The 17,338-nt window shown below is 40.9% G+C and overlaps 1 protein-coding gene across 1 annotated transcript in view; it reads left to right on the top strand.

The window, feature by feature from the left end:
* Positions 1 to 12,695, top strand: part of CDH2 (cadherin 2, type 1, N-cadherin (neuronal)) — a gene marked incomplete at its 5' end in the record, with an annotated part of 34,923 nt that extends 22,228 nt beyond the window's left edge. The window contains 2 exons of the mRNA XM_010148933.1: positions 3,854 to 4,018; positions 11,270 to 12,695. Coding sequence (XP_010147235.1) covers positions 3,854 to 4,018; positions 11,270 to 11,476 — 372 coding nt within the window. The remainder of the gene's footprint in view (positions 1 to 3,853; positions 4,019 to 11,269) is intronic.
* Between the last annotated feature and the right edge of the window lie 4,643 nt (positions 12,696 to 17,338).

Genomic DNA, 17,338 nt, shown 5'->3' on the forward strand with positions numbered 1-17,338 from the left:
TGAATTATCCTGATTCTCTGTAAATCAGTGATTACTGTGGAATATAAAATGGCCGTTTCTCCTTTTCTGGATGTTTCTTCTATTCAAGTTTAGATACTTGGCCTGTGCTTCCAGCTACTGTGTAGATGTTCTTAAAGTGCTTTTTGGGGTTTTGGACCTTTCTGCCTACACATCTGGTAAGGTGGTTTGTGGGGTTTGGCTAGCTGTTTTTGCCATTTAGCACTGTCTCACTCTGGGATCTCACATCTCAGGAATGTGAGGTGGGAGCTAGTAATGGTGTAAATCTTTGCTGAAAGCTGTCTAGAACCAACTGAATAGCTAATAAGGTCAGTGCTCGGAGGGGAGGAGGTTGGTGGGATTTTGCAGGGGTTTTTTTCAGATTGCTTAATTTCACAAGATGCAACTTGTGATAAAATGCATTTTAGTACATTTTGACTTTATTTTCTTTCTTAAAAGCAAATGAAAGCCAGATTTTCTCTGCTTCAGTACACATGTCAGGGCTTTTTTTCAGCAAGAGCAAGTAGAGACGCCAGAACCAAAGAGAGAAGTGCTGGTGGTTACCTGGGGAGTTACAGTGATAAAGCATTAAGGTTATCATTGCTAATCACCAGTTACCTAAAAGGTAGCTGTAGTGTCTCATCCAGTGATATCGGATCCCTCTATAAACAAGGGGAAAGACAAGTGATGATGCAGCTTGTGTCACTTATTTCCCTGTCATAGAATGGGAGGTTTTTGGTTCCATTTTGACTGTAGACTTGGACAATCAGACTAGTCTAAATTTCTGGTTTCTAAAGGCCCGTGTTTTTGATAGATGCAAAATGGGAGGAAAACTATCATGTTTTAGCCACCTTCCCTTAGAGAAAAACTAATACTAGATTCTCCAGTCAACAATCTAACCTTGTTCAGAAGTCTGAGGAGAAAAATTCAAACCCATTGTTTGGATTTGCATAAATCCAAACTGAAGGAAGGGAAATAGGTATTTGTTCTAAAATTGCTGGAGATAGGCCTAAGCAGCATAAATAAGTAAATGTAACTGACAAAAATAGGCAGCCATATGAATTAGATGCTCACAACTTTTTATCAAGTACATTTCCAATGGACAGCCTAATCTTGTTACTCATTAGTCCCTCAGGAGATTGTAATTATGAGCAGATTTTATGGAAAAAGACTGGAGCCAAAGGCAAAACATTGTTGACCTGTGGTCCTGAAATTAAGAGTAAAAATAATGACTCAGAATGTTGTTCCAGGCTGGCTGTCCCAGCCTACCCCAGCATGTCTTGTTCTGTCTCTGATGTGCCATAGTTTTCCATTTCTCTGTCACTTCTGCAGTTAAATATCTGAAGGAACTCTGCTTGAGACTAACCTTAAAGTCTGTTCCGGAGCTTTAGGTAGTACATGAAAAGTTGTCCCATTTTTCTAGCTGTGAATGCTGCATTGAGCAAAGAGATGGAATTTCAGCAGCCCTAAACAGCTTAGGGCCCTGGCTCTTTAAAACATTTTTCTTCCTTTTACTTTGCAAGAATTGAGTAGAGCTGACTTTAGACAGAATGTTGAAACAGCTGGAGTCATTGCATGTGTTTGTACGGCACTAAGCCAGTTTGGGGAGGTGGTGGATGACTTGCCATACCTGACTGATGTACTGTTAGCATTGATTTTAATGATACAAGAGGTTTGAGAGTCTGTGGTAATAAGCACAATGGATCTTCTCTTCCTTTCTAGACACTAATAGACCTGCGAAATACGGTTTCCTCTGATAGAAGGCTAGATGCAAGTGTCATAAATTACCCCAGAAAAGAAAACCAGAGAGAGACTATTCCGCACTGCTGTTGCCGTACGGATGGCAGTCTGCTGTCCTTTTAGCTGTAGAGGCTGGAGATGTCTCAAACTACACACACACTCAAGGGGATGGCCTTAGATGTGAAGATACTAGAGTGACTGACGATTCATATTGCATTTCTGTATGACCACTAACAGCAGGAAGTGTATGAATACGTGAGTGGGTGGAAAAAACATTCTATCTTTACAAAACTGAAATGACCACAGAGGCTCTCCTGGTTTCAGTATATTGTTATTTAACAACCATATCTGTTTGAATTCCTCCATAAGGAAATGCTCTAGTATTTAAACAAACAAAAACAAACAAACAAAAAGTATTTTTTATTTCTCCCTGTGGGTGTTTTCCACCTTTATCTTTTGGGTGGATATGAAAAGCACTCGTGTTACATATTTATAAATTATTAAAAGTACTCTCTTCTCCGTTTAATAGGATTTTCTGATAGCATGGCTCTAAACTACTTTGATTTATTTTATGTAATGAAAAGGATGAAAAGTTCTGTTTACTTTTCTCCAATTCATACCACTTCATGGAGATAACTTATTTTTCTGTTTGGTACATGAAAAGCCGAAGGGTAAAAGTTACAGCTCAGCCCCAAGGAACTTGTAATCTAATTAAAGCATATGAAACTGCGTTCTCAGATCTCAGTGGAGCTGTTCCACCTTTTTGACTGTATATTTGTGTGCAGTCAGCTGAGGACCCTAGTAACAAGTTAGAAGGTGTAGTGGATTTCATAGTTATGGTTCTCCCGAAAACTACCTTCACTACTGTCAACAGAACTCTCCTCCTATTGAAAAGTCTGGTTTTGGGGTCACAGTAGGTAATACTCTCAAAGCACCTACATCCCGTGAGGTGACGGCAGAAGTAAATGCTTGCATTCCTTCCCTTAGGAGCCAGTTAGGAACCAGTGAAAGTGCAATTGTCTGCACAGACTGCTTCCAGCAAGTTGAGATTATAAATAAGATGCCACCTTTTTTTTTTTTTTTTTTAAACCAGAACCACACTGTTGAAGAATAGAGGCTGATGATACAGGAGTTTATTTAGGATGCTCCTCAACTGCTTGGATTATTTGTGGGGCAGGGTATGTGGCATACAGGAGAGTTGGCGTGAGCTCCAGCCTACTGGTAGTTCATGAGTGGCTTTAGTTTAAACCTTTAAGCCCAGTTCTTTATTCTGCATTTTAACAGGGCCTTGTGCAAAGGCATCCTAGAGCATGACTACCTTCTAGACATGGCAGTAGTGAGGTGAATGACAATGCTGAAATGCATCACACTCTGCAAATAGTATTCAGGCATATCTATCTTAAATGCATAAACATTCATCTAATTAAAAATGTTATATACGTACATATTGCTTATTGGAATTCATAGTGCTGTGCTAGCTTCATCAGTCTGCCAGAGTTTGAAACTGCGGCATCAAGTACTTAATGAACAGATCCACAAGTAATCTTTAGAAAGTGCTTAGAATTAAGGCCAAATCTGAGGAGCTTTGTACTTCTTATGACATTTTTCCCCCTTTGGCTTTCATATTATGGAAGCCACATGAAATCAGCAAGGAGTCTTAAATTCATTCTTTGAAGGTATTATAAAATGCTACAGAGCAGTGTGCCTGCCTCTTTCTCAGAATGAGAATGTCTGGCATTTACTTGCTTAGAAAAATAAGAGTTGGATTTGGCATCTTTGCTCTATGCAGTAAATCATCATTACTAGGCGAAGTGTTTAGTCTCTTAATAGTACTACTCAAATCCTTGCTTCTCAATGGAAAACTTAAGAGAGGCTTTCCAAATCTGATGGAGTAGAATCAAAACAGTAGATTCAGGGAGTGTAAATCAAATAACATCCTGTTGGTATGCAAATAATGTTGTTATTGACTTATTCTCAGTAAGTGTTGCAATGCTGAAAATAAGACTTCTGGTGAAATGACACTTTGCATTTTCCCTTTTTTCCTCCTCATGTTTCTCCCAGACAGATATTGTTTTGAAATTCTCCTAACGTACTGTCTTTGTTTCGTATTTTGCAGGATTATGACTTGAGCCAGCTCCAGCAGCCTGACACTGTGGAACCAGATGCCATCAAACCTGTTGGAATCAGGCGTCTTGATGAAAGGCCAATCCATGCAGAACCTCAGTATCCAGTCAGATCAGCTGCTCCTCATCCTGGGGACATTGGGGACTTCATTAATGAGGTAAGGGAGTGAAAAATTTTCCTCCTAAGATCTGATAAGCTTTTATATTTTGTTAATTGTACTCTGCATGAGTAGCTGTTATGTTTGAACATAACTTTTTAAAACTTACTTAGACAATTAAAATTGTCTTGCTAGACAGAAGTAAATATGTTCTTTTAAAGTGCAGACAAATTTAATTAACTCATTCAGACAGAAAGGGAAGATATATCAATTAACTTCTCTACGTTTATATTAATTACATTCATAATACGTTATCAGCTGTAACCACAGTATCTCAGAGCAGGATTATTCTATGGTTTCCAAGTAATAAATAGACTAACAAAATTATAGTTTAGCCTAAATTCATTTATTAAGTCACAGTAATTTAATAATGGAAGAAGTTCATTTTCATTTTCCTCATACATTACCCTTTGAATCCAGATAATAGTGGGAATTCAGTACCTTCAATAAGACCAAAAGAAATTCATCAAATACGATTAGTGAGCAGGGCAGCTAAATTAAACGTTATGTAAGTGCTTTTAATACTTGCCTTGCCATAGAGCTTTAAAAGTCTTTGCATGATCTTTGATTCTTCAATCTAATAAAGATAAATGTAAGTAAGATTCAGACTATACCAGATTACTCACAGTTCTGGAAGAAATGTTACAGCAAATAGTTCTTTCATTATTTCTATTGCTGGTCAGTCGTAAATCATTTGGTTTTGTGGAACTTAAGATAGAATGTGTTTCTCGTGCTTGTTGGTTGTAGGAAAACAAATACTAACTCAGAATTTGCCACTTAAAAATAATTTCTATTTTGTACATGAATAGTGGTAGTTAATAATTTTCTCTAATTTTCTCACATCTTCCTTAGCAATTAGAGCTGGACAAGTATTGCAAAGCTTTGCAGAACTGTTTTTGCAAACGTGTTTGTTCTTGTTTCTTTAAAGGAAATCCAGCTAATATACTGAAGTCTTTATGTGTTAGCAAGTTGCAGAAAATTGAGTTTGCTCATTTCAAGATACGCAGTGATACAATTGTGGGAAAAACTAGAGGGAGTAACTAGGAGTAAACATGAATATTCTCATAAAACATATTTTAAGAGACTCCAGGTTTGGGGAAGAGCTGTATTAGAAAGAGGTGTCTCAACAAAGAGGATTTTTAAATGCCTTTCACTTCTAAATACTACAGTTATAATTGGCTTCTGGAAAATAGTGGAGAGCTGGGGCAATAAAAGGCCCACATTGTTGGCCAAGGCAGCGTAGACACAAGAACTTCCTTGTGCTTCATGTTCGAGACAACCAGTTTCCCCCTCCTGTTCTCATTCCGCTGTGTTCAAACACTACCCACCTGGCAGGTGGTCAGGAAGAACCCATGATCCTCCATACCCTGAGTTTTCTTGCCCTCAAAGCGGCTATCAAGATCTCTTGCAGAACCAAGACAAGGAATGAGTGTGATTATCCTGGAAAGCCAGAAAATGGTGATCATTTGTCTAGCTTCCTACAATTTTTAAATTACTTAGCAGGCTGTTGTTGCAATACTGTGTTTCAATTGGTTATCACTCTTGATTATAGCATCAGTGTGTACACACAGAGCTGTAGAAACAGTATACCCTGTCTTGATTTAACCCAATGTGTTTATAGCGCGGTACGGACAAGCATGGAGTCGCTTTCTTACTGCTGTCTATTGTATTAGATCAGTACTTCCCTTTATGCTTCCCTCGCCATCCACCCAAAAGAGAGAGCGTCTCCTAGCTATTCTTACACAGTAAAATACTGCCAGTAATGTCATTGACTCTGAAATAAGATTAACTTGTGAAATGCGTATGAAACTAAAGAAAACATGTCAATTTTCTTGTGTGCAAGTTAGCTCAGAATTCATTGTATCTTCTGATTGAAAGGAATTATACAAGCTAGTTTCTCTGTTTCAAGCATTATATATTTAGATGCTTCTTTTCATAAGGTATTTCTTTCTTAGAATTTCACAGCAATGTATCATTTTGCTACAGGGCATTCCACCTAACCCTTTGTAGCTGACAGTAGCCACCCAAAGTTTGTCCATGCTCGGTCTGTTTTGCCTGAAGTCTGGACAAAATGAAGTTTTTCTTTTTTTCCCTCCAATAGACTTTTAGAATCACATTTGCCATGGCAAATTTTAACATAAAACACAAATTAAGATGAAAATGTTTTGGAGGAAAAAAGAAGTCTTTCACAGTAGTCCTCAAAGTTAATTTTCCAAATTATCAGCATCTATAGCATAAGCATTCAGACTGCACAGGTTTTTGGATTCTCTTCAGAGAATTCCACCTGCAGTCCTGGCAAGATTATACCCAAATTGGTAAATTCCTCTGAGTTTTACGTGGAGTAGATGGAAGAAATATCTTGGGTAAAACCCGTACCAGATATTTCTTAGGGCAGTTCATACAGAAGATACGCAGAGCTGTGAAAACAACATGGCAGATAAGAAAGGGCAAAGTTCACATCTCTTTGCATCCAGCTTCAGCATCTTTAGGCCAAGAACTTTGTTCCACTGTGACGCCAAGTTGTACTTTTCCCTGGGGCAGCCCTGACCCAAATCGCCTGCAAAACTATCCGGGTCGCTAGCTGAGCAGGGCCAGGGGGGCTGCCTCTGAGCTGCCAGTACCTTGGTAGCAAAGTCTGCATTACCCCGTTGGTTTGAAAAGATGCAACACTTCTGGAGATCGATCTCACGTTTTGGAGGGCTTGGCCCTATTCCCAGAGATGCTGATCAGCATGGTCCTTTGGGATGCTGGCCTGTGTGCAGGAATTCATTTAGTCTGTTGACCATTCACCAGCACCTCAGACACACAGCCAGCACTGTTCAGATTAGCCTCTGAATTACTCCACCTGTTGCCAAACAAGAGCTATAGGTCATTGATTTCAGATACTGGAGAAATTAGCTACCATCGCTGAGCAAGCGTGGGGTGTATTTTTCTTCTCTTTTTTGTTACAGTAGGTAAATGTGGGTCATTGTGCTTCTTTCAGCAGCACTTAGTTTCTTCTGGTGTCTTCTTTTCTAGCTGTAATCAGTTGTATTGTATGTACTTACCTCAATGAGATGTACGTAAGTATAAGTATTTTGTAGTGTTCTAATGACTTCTCAGTTGAAAAACAAGTTACAAGTATGATAAAAACTTCAAATACTTTTATCACACTTACAAAGTTAACACATACAGAGCTATGAACTTTCTAAAATAAGAAGGTTCCCGAGGTGCCTTATAATCAAAATATGTTTTGCAGGCATGAGATAAATAACCTTGGACTTTCTTGTTTTGTCTGTTTCAATGGATAGATGAATCTGTAATTTAAGGGACGAAGGGAAAAGCCTTCTTTTCTTCAAGTCCGGTGTACAAACCAGACAGTGAGATAAGTCATGTGTTATTAAGAATCCTCCGTAGACCTTGTTTTCCTTTTGAGCCTTCTAAAACGTAACCTGCAGAGTGTGGAACGTAATTAACTCTGAGAATAGTCAGGATTTGCAAGACAGTATAAATTAGGCCTGTTTTGAAGTAGCTTTGTTAATCCCGTTTTCAGGAACCACCTGAGCTGCCCCTAGAAATCTTAAACAAATTATATTGTGGTGGAGAGTTTGCGGCTAAGAATATATTTCTAATCAATAGAGGACATAGCCTGAGGTAAATTAAATTTAAATTACAAACTAAAGGTCTCATCCCATGAGGGCATGGAGGACCCTCAATTCATTCTTAGTAAATGGTTATTGATGCAGTGCACCTCCAAGCAGAATAGGGTCCCTCGATGTTTTGTCTCTTCTCTTGTCAAGTAAAAAATGGTTCCAGATTTAAAATATTTTTTTTTTTTTTTTATTTCCCTGTAGGGCTCTGTTCTTCCTTTCCTTCTCGTGAAGAGTCTATTGAATCTGATTAAGTAGTAGGATTAATGAAAATAAAAGCATTAGATTTTGTGATGTTTCATGTTAGCTCAAGATTTTGAGGGTTTTGCTTTCATTTGATTTGAGACAAATTGAGAATGCTATGCATACTGAGAAAAGTATAACTCAAGGTTACCATTGTTCCTCAGTCGAGGCACTGTACTTTCTCCTTTTCTGCCCCTTATCACCTCTTTAGTGAAAGCTGCCATGACATATATGAAAGAGGAAAAGGAAAAATCAGATTGCTACTCAGTCTGCCCTAGGTCTCAAGGTGACCTTTTGTACTGCCGTGGCTCTTGCGTGGCTGCTGCGTGTGCGTGGGTGCTGTAGCGAATTCAAGGAAGTGTGACTTAATTCAGCATCTCCCAGGAGGGTCACCTGATCTCAGGTGTGGGCCCCAGCAATTCTGTTGTTGAACAAGCTTCTCTAGCTAGTAAAGACCTTGGGTTTTCAGATCAGGAAACTGTAAACCAAATGACTGTAACATCTCTGCTGCTCTGAGATTGTTGAACACATCTGGGAAACACCGAGCTCTCTTCAGAAGCAGTTTACGGTACCACAGCAGCAGAAGCAGTTCTTGGCAGCCATTTGTTGCCTTTTCAGTTGTGCCAGTACAGCAGGTTGTGGTTCCACCCCCTGAAAGGGATGACATAGTGAGCAAAACGCCTGGCAATACTGAAACAAAAGGGAGCATCGTAAGCCAGTTTCACTGCCAGAGCTGACATCCAGTAACTCCAGCTTCAGACATGCTGTAGAACCCAAGAGCAAAGTGGAGCAGTGCACTGGGGTAGGTTCAGAGAATATGCTTAGCAGAGGAGGAGGTGAAAAAAATTGCATTTCTGTGTCGTTTTAGTATGTAATTCGCCACACAAATACAGCAGAAAACTTGGTTGTCGTTTGAAGAGTTAGAGACTAAGTTCAGTGCTTATTCTATGAATCTATGAGGAATTTTTAGCCAGAAGATAGGTGCAAATGTCAGTGTAACTTGGGCTGTGCAGTTGAGTCAATACCTGTATAACACAGCCTGTAGCTACATTCTCTGAACGAAATGGATTACACGCTAAGCACAACCTTTGAAACACTGAATTTGTTAGTGAGATGCTATCTTGTAAGTCAGTAGCTCGAAACCAGTTTTCTTTTTAAATGCTATCTGATACTAGCAGCAAATTGCAAAAAAATCCAACTTGCCCTTTGCAAAAAAAGATGGAAAGAGGCTGCCTGCCGCCTTGCCATGGATGGCTGATAGGTATCGGGGTTTCTGCAGTGCTGTAGGAAAACGTTTTGTTCACTGGTTTTTAATAAATTAGTATCCCATGGCTGGCTGGCTGTTACTAGGCAGAACTGCAGGGAAAATAGCGTTTCTTCTCCAAGCTGGCTTTCTAAATGATTTTTACACACTGATACCTGGGGTTCATACCTCAGCACTCCTTAAGCTCAAGTAGTATTTATTCTCCTTCCCTGTCACCTGTGTTCAAAAAGCATGGGTGTCTGTCACCCCCGGCAGTCTGAAGGCAATACGTAAATACTCTACGGCCAGTTACTGCCTGAGAAGTAAAGTTGTGTTTCTGTTTCAGCAGCAGAAATTGAGAGGAAGCCTTAGAACTGTTTCCAGCTTTGAAGCTGGATAATGGAAGCCTTCCAACACTTGCTGTTGCCTTTTCACAGTCTCAAATCTTTTGTCCTGATTATGGCCATCAGGCTGGAAAACTCCAAAGAGAAAGATAACATGCATCACCAATTACTCTTATCAGATAATTCAAAATTGTGCTTCTAATGCTGGCTATTAATAACCTGCTTGATGTTTTTTGCACTACGTGAAACGATAAATATAAGTCCAAAATGTGTTCTTGATTAGAGGTCATTAATTTGATAAATATGCTGGGCCTTTCCGCCACTGATTTGCAAAATTATTTTAGGTACATTTTGCACACATCTGAATGATTTTAGATAGGCAATAAAAAATCAGGATTCTCTCCTGCCTTATCAGTGCTGTATGCTTTAATTACTGGGTTTAGCCATATACGTATTTCCAGAAGAAAAAGCAGCATCCGTTTCCATTATGTCTCATTTCAACTAAACACAGTGAGAGTAAAACGTACTTTTCTAAAAACAGAACGTGTTAAATAATTCGAAGTAGGCGTACTCAATCCCTCAAATAATTGAGAGTATAGTAAAGCCATTCTTTAAACAAACATTAAAAATTAACAGTAAAACCAGCACAAATAGCACTGTTTAAAATTAACAGTGAGTGATTTTAAAATCTTAGCTCAGCCTCAGAGAATTCTGGAAGAGAGGATATCCCTTGTCAGTGGCTGCCAGAGTAGATGCTGTTCGAAGTGGAAGATCTTGAGGAAAGCATTGCTAACAGCGTGGAAGAAACTGCGAGGTTGAAAAATCCAAAACACAAGAGGGCTCTTAACTTCAGGCTTCAGCCTTTTATATTCAACTTTTAAATCTTCCCAGGATGCGCACAGAGCAGTTGTCTCATGTGCTGAATTTAAGCTTACTGGTTAGGTTTGGACCTGTGTAAGAAAACAGGGAGGGAGAAGACTTTTCTCTGGAAGAAGCGTGGTTCTTTCCCAACTTCCCCCTTGTTCTATTTGTTTTGGGTTTAGTTTGGGTTATTCAGCTCTAGAGAGTAGAAATTTGAAATTACCGAAGACCCAATATTCCTGTGTTGGTAACTTGAATACCTAGAAATGAGGCAACAAGAATGGTTATAATCATATATTTAGCTTTGATGTCATTGTGTATGTGTTTCTGAGCAGCAGGGGGAACCCAATGGGTGGTTATGGCAATGCAAATAAGGCTTAGGCCAACATACTGTATCTCTTTTCTCACAGTGGCCTGCAGAGGTACATGAATTTTCCATAATGTACCTAAATACAGCTTTTGGCACCCGCGGATAGACCGCAGGCCAGCAGTGTCAGTGGATTTGTTACTGACCGTGTGGGGTGGCTGTCAAAGGGAATATTCGCAAACATGGCTGTTTCTCCTTCCCCACCTGTCTGTTTAGCCGCTCCCGTATTGCTCGTGCCGCGGGGCTCGGAAACTGTACATCTATTAGCATCGGTCCTAGCGCTGTGATGCTCTGGTAAGGTTTTATTAGAGCTGTCGTTGTGACTACCTTCGAAATGTCTGGCAATGCAGAGCTGGAAACTTGGCCAATCTAAAAGGAGTTGAGGTATGTTCTTGCTGGGGTTGCTAAAACATGAAACCTGTTTTGAATTGGATTGCAGAAGAGCAAGAACCTGGTGTTCTCAAGTGGTGGTTGATGGATGACTGCAGGGCGATGCTCCAGTTGTGTTTGGCCTCTCTCTCAGGTGCAGAACTTCATCTTTTTCCCTCTCTCTCCTTCTTGCAGGGACTTAAAGCGGCCGACAATGACCCTACAGCCCCACCGTATGACTCCCTCTTAGTCTTTGACTATGAAGGAAGCGGCTCCACTGCTGGATCCTTGAGCTCCCTTAACTCCTCGAGTAGTGGTGGTGAGCAAGACTATGACTACCTAAATGACTGGGGCCCGCGCTTCAAGAAACTTGCCGATATGTACGGTGGAGGTGATGACTGAACTTCAAAGTGAACTTTGTTTTTGGACAAGTACAAACATTTCAACTGATATTCCCCAAAAGCATACAGAAGCTAGGCTTTAACTTTGTAGTCTACTAGCACAAGTGCTTGCTGAAGGCTTTGGCTTAGGCTGCAAACCAATTTGGGCTCCGTGGAATATCAGTGATCCAATGCTGTTTGGAAAAAAATATTGAGCTCAGTTACACTTGAATTTTACAGTACAGAAGCACTGGGATTTTATGTGCCTTTTTGTACCTTTTTCAGATCGGAATTAGTTTTATGTTTAAGGCTTTAATGGTACTGATTTATGAAATGATGCATTAAAGAGACAAAATATGTTGGGGTGGGGAGGAGTAAGGTGAAACACAATATGCTTCAACATGCTTTTGTTACATCGCATTGCTTTTATTAAAATAAGGAGGTTAAAAATAAACAAAAAAAAATTCCTCGTGGAACAATTTTATTATCTGGGAGAGAAGGCCATGAGGTGGAACAATGTACATTACTTCTAGTTTTAGATGTTAGGGGATTTTTTTTCACTAAAATTCTAAAACTTATGCAGCTGGTTGCAAATAAAGGGAGTTTTCATATCACCAGTTTGTAGCAGAGTTGATTTTTTTTTTTTTTTCTCCTTATGCTAGAATGTTAGACACATTTTGGTCTTAATCCATGTACACTTTTTTCTTTTTTTTAATTTCTAGTATTTTTTTCCCACTTCACTGTAAAAAATAGTATGTGTACATAATGTTTTATTGGCATAGTCTGTGGAGAAGTGCAGAAACTTCAGAACACGTGTATGTATTATTTGGACTATGGATTCAGGTTTTTGCATGTTTATATCTTTCGTTATGGATAAAGTATTTACAAAACAGGTTGCAAACAAGTGACATTGATTCAACTGTTGAACTGTAGTTAGAGTACTCAATATTTTTTTTATTTTTATTTTTATTATTTTTTTGTTTGTTTGGGGAGGGAAAAAAGTTCTTAGCACAAAAGTTTTACATAATTTGTACCAAAAAAAAGGAGGGGGGAGGGGGAGGGGAGTTGGCCCGATACTGGTGGCACGAGTAAATATACAGTATGTTTTGGGGGCGGGGAGGGAAGGGGGAAGGAGCTTTCAAACTGGAGAGACTGAGAACAGCTTTGCCTCTGTATTGTGTACCAGAATCTGAATGATACACCTCTGACCCCAACGTTCTGAATAAAATGCTAATTTTGGATCTGGTGCTTGGTTTGGCCTTTTTTTGTCCTGCCGGGGCAGCCCTGACTATAGGAAATAAAGGGTACATAAAGCGCCTTCCAGTTGTGTGAGATTTCACATGCGTTTCTTCAGGATTCAATACTGCTGGACTGAAAATAAAGCTGCACGTGGACTTTGGCACAAACTTGGTAGGCAGGTTCCCAGGTGGAAGCCAAGCGATCTGTGCCATTTCTGGGAATTCAACATTTTCAATGCCACGTTGATGGCCAGCTCGTGGGTTTAATGCACATTATCTGAACAGCAGAGCTTGCATCATTTTTGGCTTGTTTCTAGACTGACGGTTTAATGATTGTGTGACTGTGCTGCGGGTTGCATAAATAAGATAAATTGCAGATCCTGGCAGTCATCTGCCGCCTGGACTTCCTTAGGCTGAAGTAGAGAGAAGCCCCTGTTAACTTCAGCCACGCATCAGATCGTGTCCTTCAAGGAGGTGCGTACGGTCACGGAGCATTATCAACAAGTCCCATTAGGAGATTGCTCGTTACTGAACGTTTCTAACCCGTTACAATGATTGATTTGCACACAGAGCAAACGTAGTAGGTACAGCGGTTCTGCCTTCTTTCGCTGGCAATAGTCTGCTCAGGTTTCATGGCTACATCTACACACATTAAGGGCCTAATTGTGAACAGTGTGAAGCTCAGACTCGGCTGAAATGCCACGTTTCCACAGTCTGCTGAGAGAATGGGAGCAGCGGGAGGGGATCTGGGCCCTGGGGCTGGCGCAGCAGCCTTCTGCACCAGGCGGGGGGTTCATCTGTGGGCGATGTTCTTCAGGCGGGTGCCGCCTCGGTGCTTTGTCAGCACTCGGAGCCTAATTTACATCGTTTGTGACTTCCAGAGTTAAATCCTGAAATCTGACTTGGAGAAAAGCATTAAACGCTGCATGTGAGTTATCTCATGGGCATGTATTCGCTCTTCCTCTTGTTCCTGATGATGCCTGTGGAAGCTCAGAGGTAGCAATCCTCTCGGACCGGGATATAGAATCCCGGTGCCTGCGTACCTGGCCGTTATCATCGCCTGCGTTCGTAAGTATGTCGTGATGATGTAACCAAGCCTTGATTTTTCAGTAATATGTCAGTGCCACCAGTGACCTTCTTTAGGCTATTTTCGTATTAATTAGTGGGGTGAGGGGGGAAGATGTAGAGCTGGACGTAAATATGAAAATCTGGCTATGCGTAGTTCAGTAAGGAAAGCTCTTGTAAAAAGGGCAGGATTTAAACTGTAAATGCACGTTAAATTAGCAAAAGGCTGCTTTTGGCACATTGATTTTCTGTCTTCTGCAATTCATGCAAAAAATGTATTTTAAGCATATTAATTCTATTATTGTTACATGGAACCAAGATACTGGAAATGCTGGATGAAGTTTATTTAATTGATATCGAATGCTACAAGGTACCAAGGGAGGGAGGAAGATTTGTGACAGATTGCCAGTTTTGGCTACAGCACTTTTTTTTTTTTTTTTTTTTTGGTCAGAACGGGGCAGGGGTCATCTTGAGCGCTCAGCCTTTTCTCACAGCAACAGGAGCTTCATCTTGATCAGACAATCTTCCAGCTCTACCTACGGCGGCTTTGAATTGCAGCAAGGGTTCTCAAACCTTGTGTTAGCTCTACATTAGGTCTACTGAGCAGAACAAAGGGTAAATCTCAAATGCTTTTACAAGGGGGGGAAGAAAAAAGAAAGTGTTTGAACTCATCCTCTTTCATCAGGCTTTGGGTTGCAGGTTGGTTCTTACTCTAGAAGTGCTCAACCATGTGTTGTACCCATGTTACGGGCTTATAACCCGTCAGAGGACTGCGCTGAGGGGAAGAGGATGGCTGACCTTTAGACCCTACAGTGATCCTGGGAAACTCTTGGCAGCCTGTTCTGGAAATGGGATTTGGCATTGGGAGATACAATCTCTGCCTTGCAGACAGTGCATCCGAGGGAGGTCACTGGCAAGAAAATGCGGCCTTGGAAATTTTCCCATCTCGGCTTTCCTGCAATTTTTATTTCCTTTCAGTGTTAGTCCTTCATAGTCTACATCCTTCTGAACTTCAGGGGCTAGAGAGATGAGGAGGAGAAGGGTGTTTGGGGGCAATAAACATGCTGATGGATACACAAAGCCTTACATGTGGATGGATTTAGCTCTCTGTGTTTCCTTTGGGATTGTGAGCTATTGGTGAAGAATGTTAATGCTCATCCCACAACAGTCTCAAACATTTCTCGTTCTCCCTCTAAGTAGTTGAACCAAGCGATACTTGATTTTAGTGGTGGCAGTGTGCTCTCGGCTATGCTGTAGCACTCTTACAAGCTGGCTGAAAAGCTCACCGTGATCCTTCTGAATAAAAAACCCAACGTAAATCAGTTTGACAGGGCAGACAATGAGCACCGGCTTCTTCCCCTTACTCCGAGTTAGTCTGTCTTGCTTGACGCTGCTTTGTAAAATGTTTATAAACTCATGTAAATTTTAAGTGGAAGATATTTGTGTCTGTATTGCACTGGTTTGCAGGCAGAAGATATTTCTCAGTTGTGAACAAAAATATTTTAAATAACCACTTACTTTCTCCCGGTGCCAAAGTAGCAAAGTCCCTCGGATGCTAAAAGCCACATAGATTCTGCTGCTTGGTCGGCCTTTTTCTAGGTAAGTAGTATTTCTGGAACCTTAACAAATTCCTTTAACCTGAATAACATACCTACTCTGCCGTGATCCCATTCACCTTAACGCACAATGGAAAATGTCTCCTGACAGGTAATGGGACACACATCCCCAGACGGGTCTTTCAAACCTGCCTGTAGTCATTCAGGATGTCTCAGGTAAGCCACTGCCAGTTCTTACCTTACACAACTACTCCCACCTTCCTAAGGAGCCTGCCTTCTAGCAGGAGTAGCATGGTTTAAGCAGATTTCCCTTTCTGGATCAGGAATGCGAAAGCCAAGTCCCCGCTTTTACCTCAGTCAGTATTAATGACTCAAATAAAATGCAGAGAAGTTGCTCAAATGCCTCGATACCTAACCCACAATCGCGTATGTTACACACAGTGTCCCTCTTTCAGGCAGAGATTATATAAATTTGTATGATGTACGTACTCCTTCCATTTCCTTTACATTTCTTTACATAAGCTTTACTCAGCAAAGATCTTTCTAGAGTTTCTCTGAAGCATAGGGTAGTTGCCCTTTCCTTAATATATGTCACAGGAATAATGAGGAGTTTTCAGGAATAATTAAAAATTTCCCCCTTGGCAACAAAGCCCAGCTGGGAAATAGAAGAGGAGAAGAATGTCTAAGGAGAAAAGGCTAAGTGCCTCCCACAGGGACTCGAGGTGCATTCCATCATACAGACAGGGAAGGAGCAACCTATTTGTTAGGGAATCTTTGACCACCAACGCAGTGCTCTCCAGCCAACCTGCTGCTTCTGGACTGACCAAACAGTCGTCTTGGTGTAATGGAGTATTTGGAGATGCCTCTTTCCCAGTTTTCCCCTTAGCTCACCTATATAGTTGGGCAATGTCAAACATCAAATCGGGCTCTACGTAAGCTTTAATTTACAGCCTCAGAGGATCGAGGTCTCGGTTTGGTTGCTTTGCTGTAGATGTCACGTTGGGATCTCAACATAGCAATAGCTGGGAAGAGTCCTCTTCTTTTTCAGTGTTTAGTGTCCCAAACAGTATTTTTTCCCCCCTGTAACCTCTGCGGATTTCTGGAACATCTAAAAATGCAGCAATTGCGAGTGATACAGTAACTACTCATCGCCAGATTTCATATTTGTATGCTCTTTCGACTTGTCGGTCGCGGAAGGGCACGCACTAATGCGGTGACAACGTGAAGTTGCAACCCCCGTAGAGCTCTTTGGAAAGACGAGTCAGGTTGAGGTGGTGGGCACGTGCTCTCTGAACTGCTCTCCGCATAGCCCTGGCTGTAGAGAATGCGTCTACGTGTGTGTAATGAACTGTTGGCGCTCGGAGGATTTAAGTGGAGTCGCAGCTCTCTGGCTCCTCTTCCCTGAGGACACAAGAGCCACCCGCATTCAGCCCTGGAACACAACATCTGGAGCTGGTGGGCACACGCATGTCTAACTCCTTCCTCCCCACCATTCCCTTATCACCTCTACAATCAGCCACCACCCAGACAAGGCGGTCATTATTTTCTCATTGCTTCTGTCTTTCATCTCGGTCCCCCGCCTTGTGAGAGACTATTTTTAGACAGTATTTAGGACCCTTTGTCCCTTACTAACCAAGGGAATGTTCTCTGCTTTATGAGTTACTGTTGTTGCTTGCTGCATTTACCACTCCTAGTATACGTTTTTAAAACCATTTTGGTTTGTGTTAACAAATTTTATTTTCCTGCTTGTCTTGGCAAGCCCAAGAGAATGTTTCTAGCTTCCCCTTCCTCATTTTCGGTTTGTGTAACCAGCTCTTTTTGCTGTTGTTTTCAGACCTTTGATCAATCTCCTGTAACTGAACTGAATGGTCAACCTCTTCTTCCTTTAAGTAGCTGATTTTTTTTTCTTCTTCTTCTAGTGGGGAACATTCCTGTTGGCTTTGATTTTTCCTGTGTGGTAGCCAGAAAAAAAATAAATTAGATTTTGCATCATTCACATTAGCTTATATTTCTTACTATTTCTTA

This window comes from Eurypyga helias, unplaced genomic scaffold (assembly GCF_000690775.1).
Source record: "Eurypyga helias isolate BGI_N326 unplaced genomic scaffold, ASM69077v1 scaffold15293, whole genome shotgun sequence".
Taxonomy (NCBI): Eukaryota; Metazoa; Chordata; class Aves; order Eurypygiformes; family Eurypygidae; genus Eurypyga; species Eurypyga helias.